We start from the raw sequence: 19382 nt of genomic DNA, 5'->3' as shown, positions 1-19382 counted from the left end.
GAAGCCAATCTTACTAGGTTATTCTGCGTGGTACCAATTTCGGAGCCTTACTTTTTTAAATACTGGATCCGCCACTGATTTGTGGACTTCCAAAGTGTTTGTCAATCAATTGCTGATTAGTTGTGCTTTCTTTACTTTATGAGGTAAATGCTGAGTAAATCTGTAAGGGAACACGATGGTATTATCATTACGAATAAGAAAAAACCGAGGTCTATGGACAACATTTGAGCTCTTTTTGGCATTTTATTCCGATTTTTAAAAGCCCATTGCAAATTGATATGAAAACATTGTACAAACAATTCGTTGATATTTTTCTTTCCGTGAACTAGCAGCTTCGTTGATTTCATTAAGCCAATATTTGACCCAACATTTAGTAATTCAAATGTTGGTACTGTTTGTCGTGGTCTACCAACAATGTTTGGATGTCATTTTTAATGTATTATATGTTGGATGACTGTTGGGCTCGTTTGTCATGACGGTTTTTCACGACACAAACACCCGCCAACGAATGTTTGCTAAATGTTGAATCAAATATTGGACCGCTTGTTATAACAGAGCCGTTATCAAACCCTAAATTGCGGTGCCAATATATAAAAAGTGCAATGATTCTGAACAAATCCTATATTGTCTTCCATATCCTACGTATGCATTTGTGCTTTTTTCAAGATTTTCCCACCACCGTTCTACAGTTCAGTCCAGTTTTCCGTTCCATTCCTGCTGGTAGTAATCTTAGGCCTTTGCATCTCCAAGTTGAATTTTACTCTGTTCCCTTATCTGTCTCTGCTTCTCTTCAAGAAGTTTAGCTTTCCTTTGCTTCTCTTCTTTCTGATTTTGGAATTCAAGGAATTTGATGATGCGGTGTCTCTCGAATGACTGAGCGAATTCCAAGGCTGTCTTTCCTTCTCTGTTTTTGCACATGACGTCAGCTCCCTTCTCGACCAATAGCCGTACGAGATCAAAGTGGCCATTCATGGATGCCGCCATTAGAATTGTCTTACCGGACTTATCAGTTTTGTTGACGTCAGCTCCTTTAGCTGCCAATTTAAATAATCACCATGGTTACAAGTAAACAAAGTATTACTTAAGTACATAGGCGCCAACTGAAATGAAATAGTTACGAATTTATACACACCTAATAAGAATAATTACATTTGCACAATCACTATGGTAACAAGGAAGTACAAAGTTTCTAAGGGGGCTGGAGTTAGGACGCAATAATTGGTTAACTACGAAAATAGAGTCCTAGAAGAAAGGCATATTTCACTGCAGCTTGAAAATAATGTGGATTAAAAGAGAGAAATAGAAACAGAGAAGAGGTTATCGTTGTCAAAGGGTATTATTGTTGGACATTAGATTAATGATAATGAGCAAGCACTATCTGTAGTGCTCATGGTCAGATAACGGCGCGCACAGCCAGTTGCTTCAATTGCCATGGTGTTCTCGTAAGTATCGTTGTCTGTAATTAATCAACAGCTCTATAGGCAATAGTGAATTACATAGATATATATAGAGAGAGATTTTTCAAATCTTAAAGTCCCTATTGAAGAGGTACCTACCAATAAGGACTTCCCCAACATCGTAATTCCCATTAACACAAGCCACTCTCATTAACGGCGTCCATCCATTAGCAGTACACTCCACGTCCACAGGAGCCCCATCACGGATCATGTCAAGTAGCAAGTCATCGTGCCCGCCTTCAGCAGCCCAGTGGACAGCGGTCAAGCCATTTCTGTCACGCGCGTCCCATGACACGCCTCGTTCACGTAGTAGTTTGACAGGTTCTTCCTTACCGGCGTAGCATGCGATCATCATACAAGTCTTGCCGCTTGAGTTCATGTAGTTTGGATCAGCTCCAAGTTCTAGAAGTGTTTCCATTACATCTGTATTGATACACGAAGAAAAGGATTAAGAATAACCTCGTGTTTTTATTTACTATAGAGTTATGAGCGAGTTCTGTGTTATTTTTGGGAGCGTTTTAGGGACGGGAGTAAGAAATCTCAAATGTAAAACATTCACTAATTTGGTTGATCAGAGTGTAACGCATATGCGTGTCTGAAGTTTTATTCTTATTTTTTCACCTGTTTTCTTCACTATCACTGCACACCATGCTGTGGAAAACTTATATCTTATAAAAATACTCTAATACTCCTCCTCTGTGTTTTCGTAGCCAATCACAATAGACTTCAGTAGACCTTACTTTACGTGTTAACGTTCAAAGATTATAGTCAAAATATATATAGCTTGGTTATAGTCAAAATATTTAAGTTCTCACAATGAGACAGGACATAACAGGTTATTCTTGCAATACCTAAATAATCCTCTAGATCTGCACGGAACAGTAAACAGTAAACAGTAACACTACTTTAAACCTTAAAAGATATTTCTTTATCAACGTGAATACAAACACTTTTCTTTGCTTGTTTTTTTCTTTTTCTTTTTCTTTCGCTTTTTCTTTTTCTTTTTTTTTTTTTTTTTTCTTTTTTCTTTGTTCTTTTTTTTTTTTTTTTTCTTTCTTTGCCATCAAAATAAATATGGAAATGTGTCATCACTTGCAGTTGGATAGAGTGAATACTATATTTCCGTGAAAAAGTAAACTTACATCAGTGCAAACTTTTGTAGGTCTCAGTCTACTGAGGTCTACTGAATTGAACTTACTAATTCGTGCAAATTTGTGCAATTTCTTACAAAGTTTTTCCACGGGTATATGCTATGCACTCCAAAACAACGCTTCTGAATTGGGTATTTATTCTGTATAAATTAAGCATGAGGATGCACGCAGAAGGGGGCACTGTGACCTACAGCAGTAAGCGCCAAAAGTTGATTACATATTGGCGATAGTTTGGTCGTTCAAAGCTTGCGCCGCTCTTTGCTATGAATCATTTATACTAAAATGAAATTTGGAATAATATGAATACCCAAATGTATTGAAATGAGAAATATTAAGATTTATAAGCCATTATCAGTGCAAACTGCTCACACTTAATGGCACAGGGTTAAAGATAAATTTCAAGTCTGAGTATTTTCCAATAAAAAAATTAAAATAATAATATTGAATTCGAGTTATTAGAACATTTCAGTTTAGGAGTTTGTTTTATGCTTTCATTGTCAGGAAATATAAAAATTATGCGACGAACGTTATTCATTTTTCGAATCATTTGTCCGTCTATATTTATTCATTTTATTTATATTGAGACAGTTGTAGGTTTATTTATTAATGAAAAGCTGCATAAGTGTACTATACGAAAGAAAACACTTCCAAATGGGTCTAGTTAGTTTCCTAGGTGATAAATGCAATCAAGAACCGAATTTCACTTCCATCCGCTCCACATATCAAAAAGATGAATTATAGGACTTCAAGAGCAAAAATCGATCAATCACGCTGGCTAAAACTGTCTTGTTACACCAATTCTACCAACGTCTACAAATTATATATCGTTAATTTCCTTATAACCCTAGATTAGGATAGACTGAAAAATCCCTATGCGATTGTCAGAATTAATTTCCGACTTCCATCGCGCTTACAAAAGACTCTTTTATTAAACATAATCCCAAAATAAAAAGGATTTTGCGGGAAGTTAAAGAAATAAGAGCCACTCAAGAATTCTAGTACATTCTTAGTTTTGACATTTGCACTGTTTGACACGCTAATATTCTGGATCGAATCTTTCGTTTTTTTATTTAGTTTTTCTTTCCTGGTGTATTTTATACCTTGGCCTCCATTATATTAGAAATCATTGGATTATTAGTAAAGAAAGCGTGCTGTGAGTCGTTGTTACAGTTATCTTGTTATGTTAAAGTTAAACTATAGAAAATGTGGGCAGTAAAACTTGATTATTTCATGCTTAGGTATGATAGAATTAAAGTAGGTTTAAAAAGATGAGAGTATGTGGACCGCAACACTACAACTTACCTATATTATCTTCTAGGTTTAAAAAGGTCGGGAAAATATCAAATTTCATGGTCAACTCACCCAGGAAATCTTTCTGCGCCGCTGACATCAATGGTGTTAGCCCATGTTTATCCATCACTTCCACAACCGAGTTATTTTCCCCTAAAATCTTTTTCACTTGCTCAATGTCTCTGTTTCCGACTGCTCTATGAAGTTCGGCTCCTGAAGGAGGTTCTTTCGCTGTTGTCACATGCTTCGGCTGGCTCCAGCGAGCGCTTCCATGGCCTAAACCTTCTTCCACAAATCTCGCACGACAGAGGTATTCAGTCTGTGGTTCGAGCCCCTTGAAGACATGATGCTGTCCGAACCCTTGGTAGTTCGTTAAGGGATCTAGAGCAGGAGCTCCGGGAGAAGGGCTTCGAGATCTTGCCTTACTCAACTGGATGTGATATACATTCTTTTTCTTGTCATTATTGTTGGTCTCATCCCAAGATAGTTCGATACTATTGTAAGTAACTTTGCAGATCGTCAACACCGGGAATGCCATCATGATGGGCCGGTGATCAAGAGGATTCCGTCTTTGCAGCTTTGTCAATAAGTATTGTTTACTTATCAGTGCTTCAAGTTTTTAACGTCAAACGACCCCAGTCCTTAGCAAAAAATTAAACCAGCTCTAACCTTGATTCTATAATGAGTTGTGCTCTGGTCGAAACCTCAGACCTCCAACACAACGCTATTGCTCTTCCTTCTAATTAAGAAAACTCAATTAGAATCGTTAATAACCTTTAATTTTACGGTGGCTTTAAGGTCTTTGTACTCCAATCCAACGGTCAATACAATGCTCTAGATTAACATACATTCAAGCGAACAATGGCTGCTAGACTGTCTGCTCTCGCAAGAAATACGATCTTGAAAAGAATCTCAAAAGATTAAGAGATTGCTTCAAGTCATCAAGCTGCATCATGTAAACGCGCGCCCTAACGCCTACAACTTTTTTAATAACTTGAATCTAGTTTCATTATTTTTTAGCATACGTAATGAGTTTGTCTTTGAAATGCACTGTGTTAGTTGTTTAGTATTTTTGAATAAAGGATATTATTTGACAGATATACATATTCCACTCTTGTTTGCTGAGACAGTTAGTAATGTCAATGGGCTTTCGTTGTATTTCCAATATTGGTCGCGTTTTTCTAGTCTTCTCTTGGCATTATTTGTATTTATACTTTTAACTATATATGATATATATATTAAAAACGGTAAAGAAAATCCTTGTTTATGTGGGTTTTGCATTTCTGTTAATACAATAGAAAAATCCACCTGCAATTAGCAATTGTCTTTTTTAACTTCGGCGGAAATATACAAATAGAATACGATAAAAGTTTTGTAAAATAAGTTAATCTGTGAAGAAGTCACAGGAAATGTTTGTAAAATAAATGAATATGTGGGGAAAAGTGTCAGTTTAAATCAAAACATGTACTGAAACTTAAGTATTTACGAACATTAATTTGTACATTTTAGCTTTTTTATGTGTGGAGTTTTGTTGGCAATGATTTCGATTTCAATACACGCGATTTCTATGTAATAGTACAAAATATTTTTGATACACTTATTTCAATAAAGTTAGTCGCCTGAAAAGCTACAAAGCTGAGACCAACAAGGATTATGGGTAGTTACATTTTACATGTTTCAACCGCTGTAATAACTGTTGATGGATTTTAGATCTTTTACCAGTTACAGTCTCACCTCTTCTGAGCATCCTCAAGCTGCAAATTGTATCAAAAGCTTTACTTGTTTGATATTAAAAGTTTCCCATGATCCTCAGTGATCTCAGCTTTCTAGGTTTTTTGGTGACTAACTTTATTGAAATAAGTGTATAGCTTTATAAGTTTCATCAAACAGACTGCTAGATGTACGGACTCGAAATTTCTTTTTCATATTTGCTGCAAGACAAACCTCTTTATAGCAGGCACTCTGTATTAATTGGGAAACCAGCTAGGTCCTAAAATTGTCCACTTAATAATAGAGGTACCACAGGACTGTATTTACTGTAAAACGAACCTCTATATAGTGGGCACCCTGTATTAAGCGGACACCAAGTAAGGTCCCGAAGGTGTCCGCTTTTAATAGAGGTACTTCTGTATTTACTGTAAAATGAACCTCTATATAGTGGGCACCCTGTATTAAGAGGACACCAAGTAACGGTCTCCAAGGTGTTCGCTTAATACAGGTACCACTGTTACACAGTTACAAAACGTTATCCTCATAAATATGGAATCCTTTTCTTCCATTTTTAGACTGCAGTCAAAAGATATTGATATTATCGAGCAGAATAGAGCTCAAAAAGTTAGAGCAATGGAAACAGCCGTGCAAACCAATGCAGCGGACAAAGATGTTCATCTGACTGCAAGTCCTTTACGATGTGGCGCAAGTATCTGGTGTCCACGACGCAGATGTCGATTTTTCAGGTATGAAATGATTGATACTGAAATATGGTACTGTGGCACAACCGCTTGACCTAAGCGGTACGATTGGCATATAGCAAGTTAGTACAGGTTATAGCATAGTTTTAGTAGTACTGAAGAACTGGTACGCACAAACAAATGTAGCTTTTAAGGGGGGAGGGGGTGGTGACTGCTGGGAATGGTGTAGTGTATCATGATCTTATTCGTCGATCTCAATATCTATGCTCTAAATTAGTTGCTAGCAATATTTAACGGTTAAAATTGCGATATAAAGATAGTTATGAAACTAGTCAAGGTCTTCGTATGGATATTTGGAAATATAGTACTTTTGTGGCATTCTAAACGCCCAAGTATACTAAATAATGAAAATCTATTCATTCTAGTTTACTCATTTCAATTCAAAGTGGCCACTTGACTCGTGTTTCCTGCACTTTACAGCCATTCTCAATCACACGCGCCGATCTAGCGATTGTTTCTGTCGTGACTAACAGGCTTTAGGTGGACGTCAATCAAGGCGTTTCCATGACATTCTATAGGCACGTGCCCTTATAGCTTTGTGTTTTCCGACAATGCTATAGAAACGCCTTGTGATTGACGTCCACCAAAACCTTCTTCGTCGCGACAGAAACAATCGCTAGAGGGCGTGTGTGTTTGAGAATGGCTTTAAAGTCGGCCAATCTCGGAGAAAATTTCTAACACTCAGCTAGTTCTGGCCATGCCTATCTGTCTGTCGTGTTTTTTCTTATTATTTATTATTTATATTTTTTATGCGCTTGATATGTATTTATTTTTAGAATTATCACCATTATTTTTCTTTCAACCGGATTATTCTTCCGATGACACAACTGTACGTCCCTTAATCAAGAGGTGACGTCATAGGTTAGTGACGTCATGATTGAGCTGAGTGCTATGCAAAGTATAGCTATGACATAACCATCTATTAAACAACCATCAGATATATCAATTATCATTATAATTTCCCCAGGTGGGTACGTTTCGTGCCTGTACCGTGATAACTTCCAGTGGTTTATATACGCAGTGAAATTACTCTACCAATATCGTACAAAACACATCGTTTAAATGTTTAGACTAAGGTCAACGTCGAACTTCGCATGAGTCAAACAATTGACATAAATTATTCATTGTCATTAATGCGCACGTCCCATCTGGGCTATAAAGCGCATGCACTCTTTGCCGCTGAGTAGAGCGAAGCCTCAGAATTCGAACTTTGCGAATCCGTGCCCGGCAGTCTGTAATCACGAGAGAACATTTTCCTTGTCCGAAGTTGAAGCTATTGCTGATACTATCAAGATGATTTATTAAGCGAGACTTGTTTCATGAATTCATGATTTTTTGCAGATGTCCTTTTTCAAAACATGCAGCTAATCATGCGGCTGTACCTCCTAAAGGCTTTTTAATTTTAAAAGCGTCTAGAGATTTAATTTGCTGTTATGAACGGAAGAACTTTGAAATGAACTGATAAGCCCAAGTTTGCTGATGGCTGGTCAGATTTTACGAGATCGTGAAGCTTGTATATGACTTGTGCAGTCGTTACCTTTGATTCTACTTTAAAACTATTTAAAATGATTTTTTTTCGCAATTTTTAACTAAACAACCACAAAGAGGTACAACCGTTTTTCTCTGGTTTCTCCGGTTTGAGATTGTATATTCCATACCTACATTATCGCCACTCATATGATATCTGTTACGAATTCCATTTAGGTCTGTTGGGTTAAGTCCGTGCACTGACTTAGATCAGCCCAAAGGTTGTTTCCGGGTTCGATGAAGATTTTTTTCTATTTAAGCATAAATACTCCTTTTCCTAAAACTATGCTACATTTTTTTTCTTGCTTCTTCCATTTCTTTTCCTTTCGCGGATGGTTTGATATCTCCATTTTTTATAAACTGAATTCAAGTTTCTATGGAAGGTCAGAAACTTTCTATCTTGGAAAATTTAGAAATTGTACATTAATCTCGTTACATGTGCTAAGATATTTTTCACTTTTTCACTCTTGGCGAGGAGGGGTGGCGAAAAAATTAAGGGAACATGGGCCTTTGACAGCAACCCAGCAAACTGTTAGAAATCGTACATTAATCTCGTTACATTTGCTAAGATATATTTCACTTTTTCACTCTTGGCGAGGAGGGGTGGCGAAAAACATTAAAGGAACATGGGCCTTGACAGCCATCCAGCGAACCTCTAAGATCTGCAGCTGTCTTTGGAAGCGAAGGAGAAGCAGGACTGGACATGTAATTTCGTTTTTTAGCCGTGAAAGGGAAACAAAGGGAGACAGAGTAAGTTCTTATCATTCATTAAATTCCAATCAAGGTCAATCTTCATTTCAGACCTTGAGCATCACTAAGAAAACCATAGAAATGATATTTTAATTAGAAATGACGTGTTTGCGGGGGACTGAATGTGTCCCGGTCACCTCCCCGCCTGGATAAACAACATAGCAGTGCATGAGTCCATGCGCGCGAGGATCCCTAGCGTGCAAGTACCTGAACCGTGTACATTAACAAGTCTAATGAACTGATAATGTACTAGCTTAGCATGACAATCTTTGAAAGTAACAGCACTTAATGAATATTTGTCATTATGAAGAGTAAATATCAGTGGCAGGTTAACTAAGCTAAGGCTTAAGTCAGTTATAATACTACGTTTTCTTGCTGTAACAAAGACCTCTAAGCTTGTTCAGAATCTGAATGGCCTCTTCTATGGACAAGGAATCAAAATCAAGGCCTAAAGGTGATGGCAGTCTCGATCAGAAAATCCGTAACATCGAGAGGTTTTCAAAAAAGAAACCAGCTTCAAAACCAAATCGGCCTTTTTCGGCAACAGATATAATGTTGCTGAAGCCTTACGATGAAGAGGAAGGACATAGCAGCGCGAGAGCATCACCGAGGAAGGAACTTTTAAAGAAATATTTGCGACCAAGAAGTGTAAGTTTCCACCCGGATGTCAGACTCTTCTACGCGTCCACTACCAACGATTTAAACGAAGTAAAGACGCTAATCGAGGCAGGGATGGCTGATGTTAACGCCAAAAACCCTGCTGAAGGAGCCAGTGCGTTGCATGGTGCAGCCTTCGAAGGCAATGATGAGTGTGTCACATATTTACTTCAGTCTGGTGCTAGAGTGAACTCTAGAGACGACGATGGTTGGACCCCACTTCATGCAGCAGTATGCGGGAAAAATATCAAATGTGTGGAGTTGTTATTAGAAGCGAAAAGCAATTCGTTCGCAGAGAACTCTGATGGCTACACACCGTTTCAAATGGCCATAGAACTAAGGGATGAAAAACTACTTTCGTGCTTTTTCAATTATATTGGAGACATGTTTGGCGATAAAACGGTCCCTGAGACTTGCGTATAAGAGTGATTAACCATGTGTGAGTTTTAATTGAAATTTGGCACTCGTTCTTTTCACCTTTTATTATGACGACAATTACTGAGCAAATAAATCCGAATTGAAATGGAACGCTATGTCGAGAAGTTAACCAAAACAATCCGAACAAAATTTGTTTGTTTAACCTGAGTCACTCGCATAAGAGCGAATAGGAATCTTTGTCAAGTATAAAAAAGATTATGATCAGCGCTAAGAAACATTAGGAGGATTTCGAATGTCAATCAAAAAATGTTCTTAATGTTATTCTGTGATTTTCTCTAATACTTATGAATATCCAAAGAAAGAGCGGCGTAGAAAGTGCTTATGCTTAATGATCGTTTCGTAATTTATTAGCCTGAAAACTTATCAACCTTGAAGTCTGTTTTATCTGCTGAACAAAGCTATTTTAGTATGCATTTTGACCGCACAGAATGGCCCAGAAATCCGACAAAAATCCGACAGAAATCAAGAAGCCCCACCGAAAATCTTAAGAGATATTAATTATATTTTGAAAACGATCTCATTATGAGTGAATTGGTATTTTTTGTCTTGTAATTTCTAGAGGTCAAACTGAGACAAATTTTTATTCAATTTAATTCTATTATTAGAGCAACGCTCTAAATATCTAATAACAGTCGCGGTAAAGGTGGATAAAAAGGTTTTAAATCCTTGTTGAATATATATACATATCCATTATAACGGTTTTTAATTTTAATATGTAGACAATATGTCAAAAGCTTTTTTTACATTCAGTTGCTGTCACATAAATGGTGTTGAGTCAATGGTGTACTGGTGAAATTTCTGTCATAGATTAATGTATAAAAGTCTGCAGGTCAGCCTGTAAATCTGTAATATTACCAGAAATCAGGGTTATTTTTGGATGACCCATTTATCAGTTGTCAGTTCCTTGATGGATATGGTTCTTAAACGCAGTCGCGGGTCAGTTTAGATAAATATTGCCAATAGACCGTTAATTACTGTCGTCTGTGTTAAGCATTTACTCAACTCTCTTACCCCCTCTCTCTATCGGTGAAGTAGACATAACTCTCAGTCTCCACCATCCCTCAGTGGAGTGGATATAAGCTTCTACTCACCCCTCCCTCTGTAAGGGTAGACATCAACTTCTACTCACCCCCAGCTCCCTTTGTGGGGGTAGACAGGAACTTTTTCCCTTTTAATTTCTAATTTCTCGACATAACTTTTGCTCACTCTTTCCTCCGTGGGGTGGACATAAGATCTACTCACACCTCTTCCAATGTGTGGATAGACTTGCACATCAGACACTAATTATTTATTGACGGGAAAGCATTTATCTTCACCAACGAGGCGAATAAAAATACTTCGAAACAAACAAAGAGAAAAATAGTTACCTTCATTATCATAGCATCGTTAAATTTTTTTCGAACAATTTTAAAATATATCCTCAGTCTGTGTATCAAAAAAAGCTATTTTCCTTAGAAGTACGCTGTCAGCATTTTGAGATGTTTATTCTCGTGGACAAAGGAGAAAGTGCTAGACATGTCAAAACTGTCTAGAGTGGCACTCTTTCTAAAGGATCGAGCAGTCTAAATAACCAGTATCTCAAAACAATAGCATTCAGAAATAGGAAACTGAATTGAAAAGGTTTCATTGAACCTTGGCATTGTCATGTCATGGCATATCATGTCGAACATTATTGGAATAAAAGATGCTGCAATTGCACTATTTTATAATGACGTCAAGGTTTGTTTACATCGGCTAAAATGATAGAAATTTAGGCTACATTTTAGCTCAATTCTCTTCTATCGAGATATTTAGAGTAATATTTAGTTGTTCTTGCCTTCACCAGCTCATAAACCAAATTTCTTTGTGATTTAAGATATGTTGTTGTCATTCCATCCCAATCCAGCAACCATGATCCCTAGCGTTAAAACAATAGTTTGTTTTGATGTGACGTCTTTGTGAAATAGGGCAATTTACTGGCATTTTGTACTCCAAACCCTTCGTTGCTGAAGTAAAAGAAAAAAGAACCTATAGGAATAGCTGTAAAAATGTTACTTTCAAAGGTGACCGGTCCCTCCCCTCTAAATCGGGTCCTGTTAGATGAAAATAGTCACCTTCACAGTTCCCTGCGCCATCTTGAAAGGTAGTCGTGCCTGTGCATCGAAGTGAGAACAGCGGTGACCTTGAAAATGATAGATACATTTTCAACACCTTGGACACTGACTATTCACACGTCTCTATCATTGCCGGCAAGGACACCACCGTCCTTCCTTTGATGCGAAGGCACGGTTACCTTTCAAGATGGCACAGAGAACTGTGAAGGGCACTATTGCATGGTTTGACCTTATCAGCAAGTCATTTCCTGTTTAGGATATAGATCAATACTCAAGATTGATAATCTTTCCAGGTAGATTACAAATTATAGTGTCACAGTTAGTCTTCCTAGAACATTAGAAAGAATTAGTTAAATAGGCAAGCTTGCAAAGCATCAGTCTCTTTCTTTATATCTGCAGCCTTCATTCCAATTAAAGAAATTAATGCTGAAGAAAAAATTATAAGCACCAAATAAACTTTCCAGGCTTACTGAAGAATGTCTGTCCACTTTTCAAGTTATTCCAGTTTTATGTAGTCTCATAGTCCTATTGTAATGTCCTTAGATTATGTGAAGCTTTTGTCATCTGTTACCTCATAGTCGTGTTCTATAGTCATGATAAACTTCTTGCAGCCTTCTTGTAGACTTATAGGGTTATAGATAAAGTCTTGAAGTCAAAAGTGATGGGAAACTTTTTGCAGGGTGACTTCTTTTCTTTATTTTCGTATGTTTCTGTGTCCTCTGGTCCTTGCTCACAGCGAGACAAAGATAAGAAAAACAGAGCTGAGAGACATTGCTGAAACCTTGAATAAATGTATTTATTTCTCAGGGACCTAGGGACAAGCTTCGTGGATAATAGGGATGAGATGTGATATGAGCGCGGGAAAATTTCCTTCTTTGCACCCACGCCCTCTTCCAAGATCTGAACATCGCTTTAACTTTTAAATATTTTTATTATACGTTCAAGTACTACTATCTTAAGATACCAATAGAATGCCTTCAGCTTGCCTGAGTGATAGAACCTGCAGTTTTTTACTGCTGCTGTATTGTTGCTGTATTGTATCGCGATGGAAAGGCCAAACCAGTTGCGTGACATTATCTCGGTAACGCTTCGAGGGATTTTCCCTAAATGATATCACATAATATATTAATCGTGCCAGCATTTGTCAGTTGTATAAATTTGGTGTTACCAAGTCATGACAATGAAATAAGTATTCCGTTAACTGCGTTGACTAAGATATAATAAGAAATTCTCTCGATATTTTCCTTACAACATCTTAGTCATGAGGAAGTCCACTTGCCTTGTGTCTGTTCTGGTATGTCTAGTAATACTATGTTGCTTAACAGAAGTCAGCTCCAAGTTTCGTTTAAGGAGAGCATTAAGAAAAGTCGAGAAAGTCGTGCGAAAAGTCGTCAAACCAGCCAAGAAGGTCATCAAAAATGAAATAGAGAAACCAATTAAGAAAATCCTAAAAGGGGGTAGGTTTGAAGAAAGTAAAGAAGACTTATGAGGAGTTCAAGCAAGAAGCCGTTCATGAAAGGGTCATTTTTACAGAGAATTCACATTGAGTGGAGAAGGTAACGCCATCCGGACATCATGATATAGTCAAACCTGAACAACCAACAGAATCATTTTGAAGACAAAGTTGTGATCTTCCAGGACAGATACTGCAGAAAGTTTGGAGAACACTTATGCAGTGAACCGAGGGAAGAGTTATAAGAAATATTGGGAAATAATTGATTCGTTAGAAAAACTTGGATTACTGGAATTCATTTAGAAACTCGATTCTTTAGTTTCTCTCTTCTCAAATGCCAACGAGTTTGACAACTTTGATCTATAGAATTTGTGAATGTTAATGTTTCTATTCATAAAACCTGAAAATCACGTTTCTCAATCTAGACCTCTCTAATTTTGATGCCACTGTTTACTGTTTATATAGAGGTACTTCTAGCGTCTTTTTTTTTTTTTTTTTTTTTTTTTTTTGCAACAAGATTCGATCGAAATGTTTGATAAATTTTTAATGAACTACATCAATATTGCTTCATTTCGAGATCAAAAGTAAATCTTTTGTTACTTGTTTTTTAATGGGCCTTAACGTTTACGCTAAATCGTGCTCGCGCTCCGGTACGCGTCGTCCTTCTCTTAACACTTCTCTCTCGTGTTCTGCCAACCCCGCGTGCTTTATAACTGCACACACCACGCGCGCGCGTTTTCTATTTCTTCATTACGTCATCTCCAATGAAATTTTTGAAATCCCTTACTACGTACCCCCAATCTCGATGTGTAGCGCATTCTTATATCGTTGCATATGATGTTATCTTCAAAAGAAATTTTTGCTATTGACGATAGTGGGCTTTAGATAATAGATCACTAGTGAGAATAGATCACGTCCGAGGGCCGTAAACTAGATAACTCACTGGGTTAATAGTCATCCTCTTTAGATAAAGTTTATTGTATTGTATTTTTTTAGATCTACAATAGTCCGTGAAAGTTTGTACTGCTTTAGTATGAGTTTGATCAGTTTCTGATGGATATGACGTTGTACGCATCAGGTGTTGTGCACATTAGGTGTTGTGCGCATTAGGTGTTGTGCGCATTAGGTGTTGTGCGCATTAGGTGTTGTGCGCATTAGGTGTCGTGCGCATCAGGTGTCGTGCGCATCAGGTGTCTTTTGCATGTGTTGTGCGCATCAGGTGTTGTGCGCATCAGGTGTTGTGCGCATCAGGTGTCGTGCGCATTAGGTGCGCATCAGGTGTTGTGCACATCAGGTGTCGTGCGCATCAGTTGTCGTGCGCATGTGTTGTGCGCATTAGGTGTTGTGCGCATTAGGTATTGTGCACATCAGGTGTCGTGCGCATCAGGTGTAGTGCGCATCAGGTGTCTTTTGCATGTGTTGTGCGCATTAGGTGTTGTGCGCATTAGGTGTTGTGCGCATTATGTGTTGTGCGCATTAGGTGTTGTGCGCATTAGGTATTGTGCGCATCAGGTATTGTGCGCATTAGGTGTTGTTCACATCAGGTGTTGTGCGCATCAGGTATTGTGCGTATTAGGTATTGTGTGCATTAGGTGTTGTTCACATTAGGTGTTGTTCACATCAGGTGTTGTGCGCATCAGGTGTTGTGCGCATCAGGTGTTGTTCACATTAGGTGTTGTGCGCATCAGGTATTGTGCGCATTAGGTGTTGTGTGCATTAGGTATTCTGAGCACTCTTACCCAAAACAATTCAATATTTATAAGAGCACTTCTGTTATGTTGTTCTACATAGATTAACCATTTACCAGTTTTAAGAACATCAAAAACCTACGATTTATTATAATAATAGCTACCCAGGCTAATGATGATAACAAAACGCGTTCCAAATTTCGAAATGTCATTTCCAAACAATATTGTGCGCGTTAGACATTTCACCTTTAAAAGTAACAAAAGTCATATTTCCAGTTAATATCAAGTTTGAGCAGCCATCTGCCTTTTCTTGCCCTCGGGCGGTATAGGAGTATATAACTTCAAAACAAACAAAAGCTACAGAGGCATTTTTCAGTATTATTCAGCCCTGGAGGGATGAAAGTTTGGTCCACTAAACTAAAGAGCATTAACGAAATGATTTTAAATTTCCTTTCATTCAGTCTATCCATAATTTGGTGTTTGAGCACACAGGTCCCCTCTAAGAAGGAATATTTTTGTAAGAATTCATATTATGGCTTTGATAAATGCCCATCATAGGAGACGCACACTTCACTTGAAGGAAAAACGCGTTTCCAAGAGATAAAAGGTAGTTATACAAATGCAAATAGATGCGCGCACATCCCTGAGGGTAAACGTTTGTTTAGGCGCCCCTCCCCGACCCAAAGCAATCCTATAGTTTTTGAGCTCTTTGAGCATTTGTTTTGTAGATGCACTATAGATGCAATCAAAGGCTACAACAGCCCCTCGAGGTAAAACTCTTAGTAATGGATTTACAAGTGTGTTCAAGGAGCACACAAACAGCCATCCCCTCGGGGTAGACTAGCTCCTTAAAGTATTTAAATCAGCCAACACAGATGTTGAAATTTGAAATTACTAGTTGACTACAGAGAAATTTGGTAGTCAACTACTTAAAGAAATGTTTGTAAATTATTTTTTAAAAATTGAGATTGAAATTCTCTAATTGTCAAAACCACCATTCGCCATTTTGGTTGACGTCATCGCCGCCATATTTGTTTTTACAACATTTTTTTAATCCATTCATTTTCCCCCAGCAGATATTACAAGGCGGGAATTAAACGCCCCAGTACTCCCCCCTCGGGGTTTTAGTGTACTTTTACAACGTACATTTTCAATTTTCAAATCATCTAAATATATTTTGAGACTCGCCCACTCTTTCTATATTGATATCAAATTCTGTCTTGTTCCGGACTTCGAGGCATTAGCAGGCTTCTTTGGCGCCAAGGATTCCGTGATCGTCTAATATGACCGGAACATTTTATCGGAAATCTCGAAGCCTAATTCGAAGAGCTCTTTTCCTTTCTTTCTCGCTAATGAATATATTGCTTTAACGAACTGAAGACAGTTAATAAAATGTCAATCAAGTTGGACTTTGAAAATGGGTTGATAAATTTCAACCAATTTTTTCTCGATGTTTTATGATTTTTGAACTGGTTTAATTAATGGCTCGCATGTTAAATATCTCTCATTAGCGAATAAAGAAATATTTTTCTTAAGTTTTTAGACATCTTAGCAAATCGTTTGGAAGAAACGCCCCCACCGCACATCAAATGGCTGATTGTGATTTAAAGATTTTGATCATTCACTTTACTATCTGCTTGCGATTCGAAGGTTTTTCGTTTGCTTACCCTTTGGTCGCTAGAAATAAACATTTGTAGAATATCTAGATCCATTAACAAAAGATCTTTCTCGAAGAAATCTTCATTCTAAATTGATATCCCAGGATTAGCCAGCTTTATGTTATTTTGGCGTCCTTAGACTGTTCTTTGTCAGGATTTTACTTTGAATTTTGTTTTGGCTTTCCTTTCCTTTATGTAATGTTTGCCTACACACTTAACTTTCAGGGCTTCATTTTTCATCTCATTGTTTCAGCTTTCTTTTCTTATATTCAACCAAGAACTCTTCACATATTTCAATTCCGCATAAAATTTTTCTCCCATTTTTCCATACTTTCTATTTTCATTCAGTTCTATTTTATTTTCATTCAGTTCTATTTTATTTTTATTCACTTTATATAATTAACTGACCTAAGGACGATTTGACTTCAGCACATATTTTTTTCTTCATTTTTTTTTCATATTTTTAAAAATTTATTTTATCTTATTTCATGTCTTTCGTTTACTTCATTGCCCATTTGCCTTAAAAGAACAATTCACATATTTGACTTCAGTACAGATTTATTTTATGTTTTTTTCTCCCATTTTTCCATGCGTTTTATTTTCAGAGACTTCAATGTTTATTTCTATTTAATTAGTGCTATTTTAATTGGGTATCAACTTATTTTCTCAGGAATGCGGGACCCTTTTTTGCTCTTTTACCGAAGCATCAAGCTTGATTTGTTTTGACAAGCTAATAGTCTACAGGTCTAGAAGTTAGTGACTTCAATTCTGACTTGCGTGCCGCGCGCTAGCGAACAGCCACGATGACTTACAGGAGCTCCCTCGGGGGGAAAATGTTCTCTGGTTTTCCGTGAAAACAGCTATAAAACAACCTATCAAGGAAACATCAAAATATTTGTGAAATCTGAACGCGATCTTCAGATAAACATATCAGTATTTTTCTTGATATTTTGATAAACAATCAAAGTCTATTGTTGTGCTTAATGTTTGAATGCAAGCAAGGGGAAAAAAGACGTGAATTAAGGAGCCCCTGTAGAGTGTTGTTGTGTACACACATATACTACTACTACCGTACCATTCGTCTTTATTTTATAATAAAGATTCCGGACTAATAACTTTAGTCAGAAAGTTAAAGATGCTGTTTGGGAAGATAACGTCGATAAATTTATCCATATAGTAACTCAAGCTTACGTATTTAGCACGAACCATTCGCAACAAGTTTTGAAGCGTTCTGAGGGCACTCTTCAGCAGGGTATGGAATCTACACGTCTCAAAATTATAGTCACATTTTCAGCTTATCATCTGATTATGAAATTTCATTTTAATGTTTCTAACAAACATTTCAACAAACAAAGGAAAAGGACAACAATTATGAATAACTTAAACATGTTTAATCAATATATATTAAAATATATGAGTTTTTAATTTTCGGATCATGTTTTTGTCTCTAAATATTTTTTTCCAATTAGGAGATAATTTGAAAATTTATTACACGATATATATTTATTTTGACGGCAGTAGTTGTAAATGATATAAATAAACAAAAAAGAGTGATTCTATTTTCATTCTATGCACTTTTTTTTAAATTTCTGATCAGATCGTCTATTTTTCACTATCGGTTGTTTCATTTTAAAAATTTATATTTAATTGACTAGATGAGTTCGTGAATGACTTAAAAAATGTGAATTATATTTTTACTCTATTCGCACTAATTATTCTTAAAAATTCTTAGAGTTTTCATTTTCGTTATTTTATTTTATTTTTCTTTTAGATATTATTTTTTCAGAAAAGCAAATCGTTTGTTTTGATGAAATTAAGTCATTCTAGGGTCTCTTCCTAATAATACAAGAACAGTAATGTCTATTTTAATTGTAGAGTAGCTAAGTATATAAATATTCACTTGTCTGATTGAAAATCAATAAGCAAAGTTCAACTCCAACATCGAAAGAACTAGTATTGTTTAAGCCCATTACTTGCTACTTGGACGTTAGGTTGACGTAATTGAATGAAGATATCTATAGATGATGCTTACAAGTGAATAGAATATCACTTATTCTAGATGACTTCTTTTTTATCTTGAATATCTTTTCTAGAGATCTTAAAGTTGTTTTTTTTTTTTAGCATTCTAAAAAAATTTTTTCCCCTAATTCTACCAACTTCCTGTAAACGATAACTTTTCAAGAAGACTTCAAAATGTGAGTCTTCGAGCCGTTTTCCATGCAAAATATTTCCCCCCATAATTCAGTATCTTTTCAATGGTATATCCAAAATTATTTGTTTTATTTTTCATTTTTTACATTTGCCCAACTCTGTGCACTTTAAAAAATGAGCTAAAATTATTAATCAAATATTTTAGATACTTTTTAAAGCAAAATTCTTCAGCGGAATTCAGTATTTTTATGAATGCGTCCCATATCATAAATGTCTCGTATTTTTACAAACTCTCTGTACGCCAAAAAAATTGATCTTTAGAATTCTATGGGGGAAAATGTACCATTTTGCATTCAACTGAGTTTTTTGAATGTAAAAGATTTTTTTATTCAGCATTGAATAGTTTTTCCACATCATTTCACCTATTTTTGCCTTAACTCATAATACTTATCTTTTAGTAATTTAAAAGCATGAGATATGACTCATAATAAGAATTTCTAAGTCCTTTTATAATGAATCCATACTTAGAGTATGTAGTACGTAATGTGATGGTTATTGTACTAAAAAAATATCAAAAATATAATTCAAATTTTATTCC

At 36.4% G+C, this 19382-nt stretch overlaps 2 protein-coding genes and 1 long non-coding RNA gene across 3 annotated transcripts; 1 reads left to right on the top strand and 2 right to left on the bottom strand.

Annotated features, from left to right (window-relative positions):
* Positions 1-223: 223 nt before the first annotated feature.
* Positions 224-4807, bottom strand: LOC116307896 (fibronectin type 3 and ankyrin repeat domains 1 protein). Its single transcript, XM_031718216.2, has 3 exons — positions 3971-4807; positions 1557-1880; positions 224-1034 (listed from the first exon to the last, which is right to left on the bottom strand). Exons 1-3 carry the CDS (start codon positions 4437-4439, stop codon positions 730-732), a joined length of 1098 nt encoding a protein of 365 aa, XP_031574076.1. The 5' UTR covers positions 4440-4807; the 3' UTR covers positions 224-729.
* Positions 4808-8807: 4000 nt separating this feature from the next.
* LOC116307892 (uncharacterized) lies at positions 8808-10712 on the top strand. Its single transcript, XM_031718215.2, has one exon. The coding sequence runs from the start codon at positions 9058-9060 to the stop codon at positions 9724-9726; it is 669 nt and encodes a 222-aa protein (XP_031574075.2). The 5' UTR covers positions 8808-9057; the 3' UTR covers positions 9727-10712.
* A 381-nt stretch (positions 10713-11093) lies between these two features.
* On the bottom strand, positions 11094-11985 carry LOC148909630 (uncharacterized). Its single transcript, XR_016120544.1, has 2 exons — positions 11835-11985; positions 11094-11726 (listed from the first exon to the last, which is right to left on the bottom strand). It is a non-coding gene; the product is annotated as an uncharacterized LOC148909630 (long non-coding RNA).
* Between the last annotated feature and the right edge of the window lie 7397 nt (positions 11986-19382).

This window comes from Actinia tenebrosa, unplaced genomic scaffold, assembly GCF_029948245.1.
Source record: "Actinia tenebrosa isolate PJP-AT-01 unplaced genomic scaffold, QUT_ActTen_1.0 PGA_scaffold2__45_contigs__length_23673736, whole genome shotgun sequence".
NCBI classification, from domain to species: Eukaryota; Metazoa; Cnidaria; class Anthozoa; order Actiniaria; family Actiniidae; genus Actinia; species Actinia tenebrosa.
The sequence above is the reverse complement of the archived record's forward strand: the minus strand, read 5'-3'. Positions and strand labels throughout refer to the sequence as shown.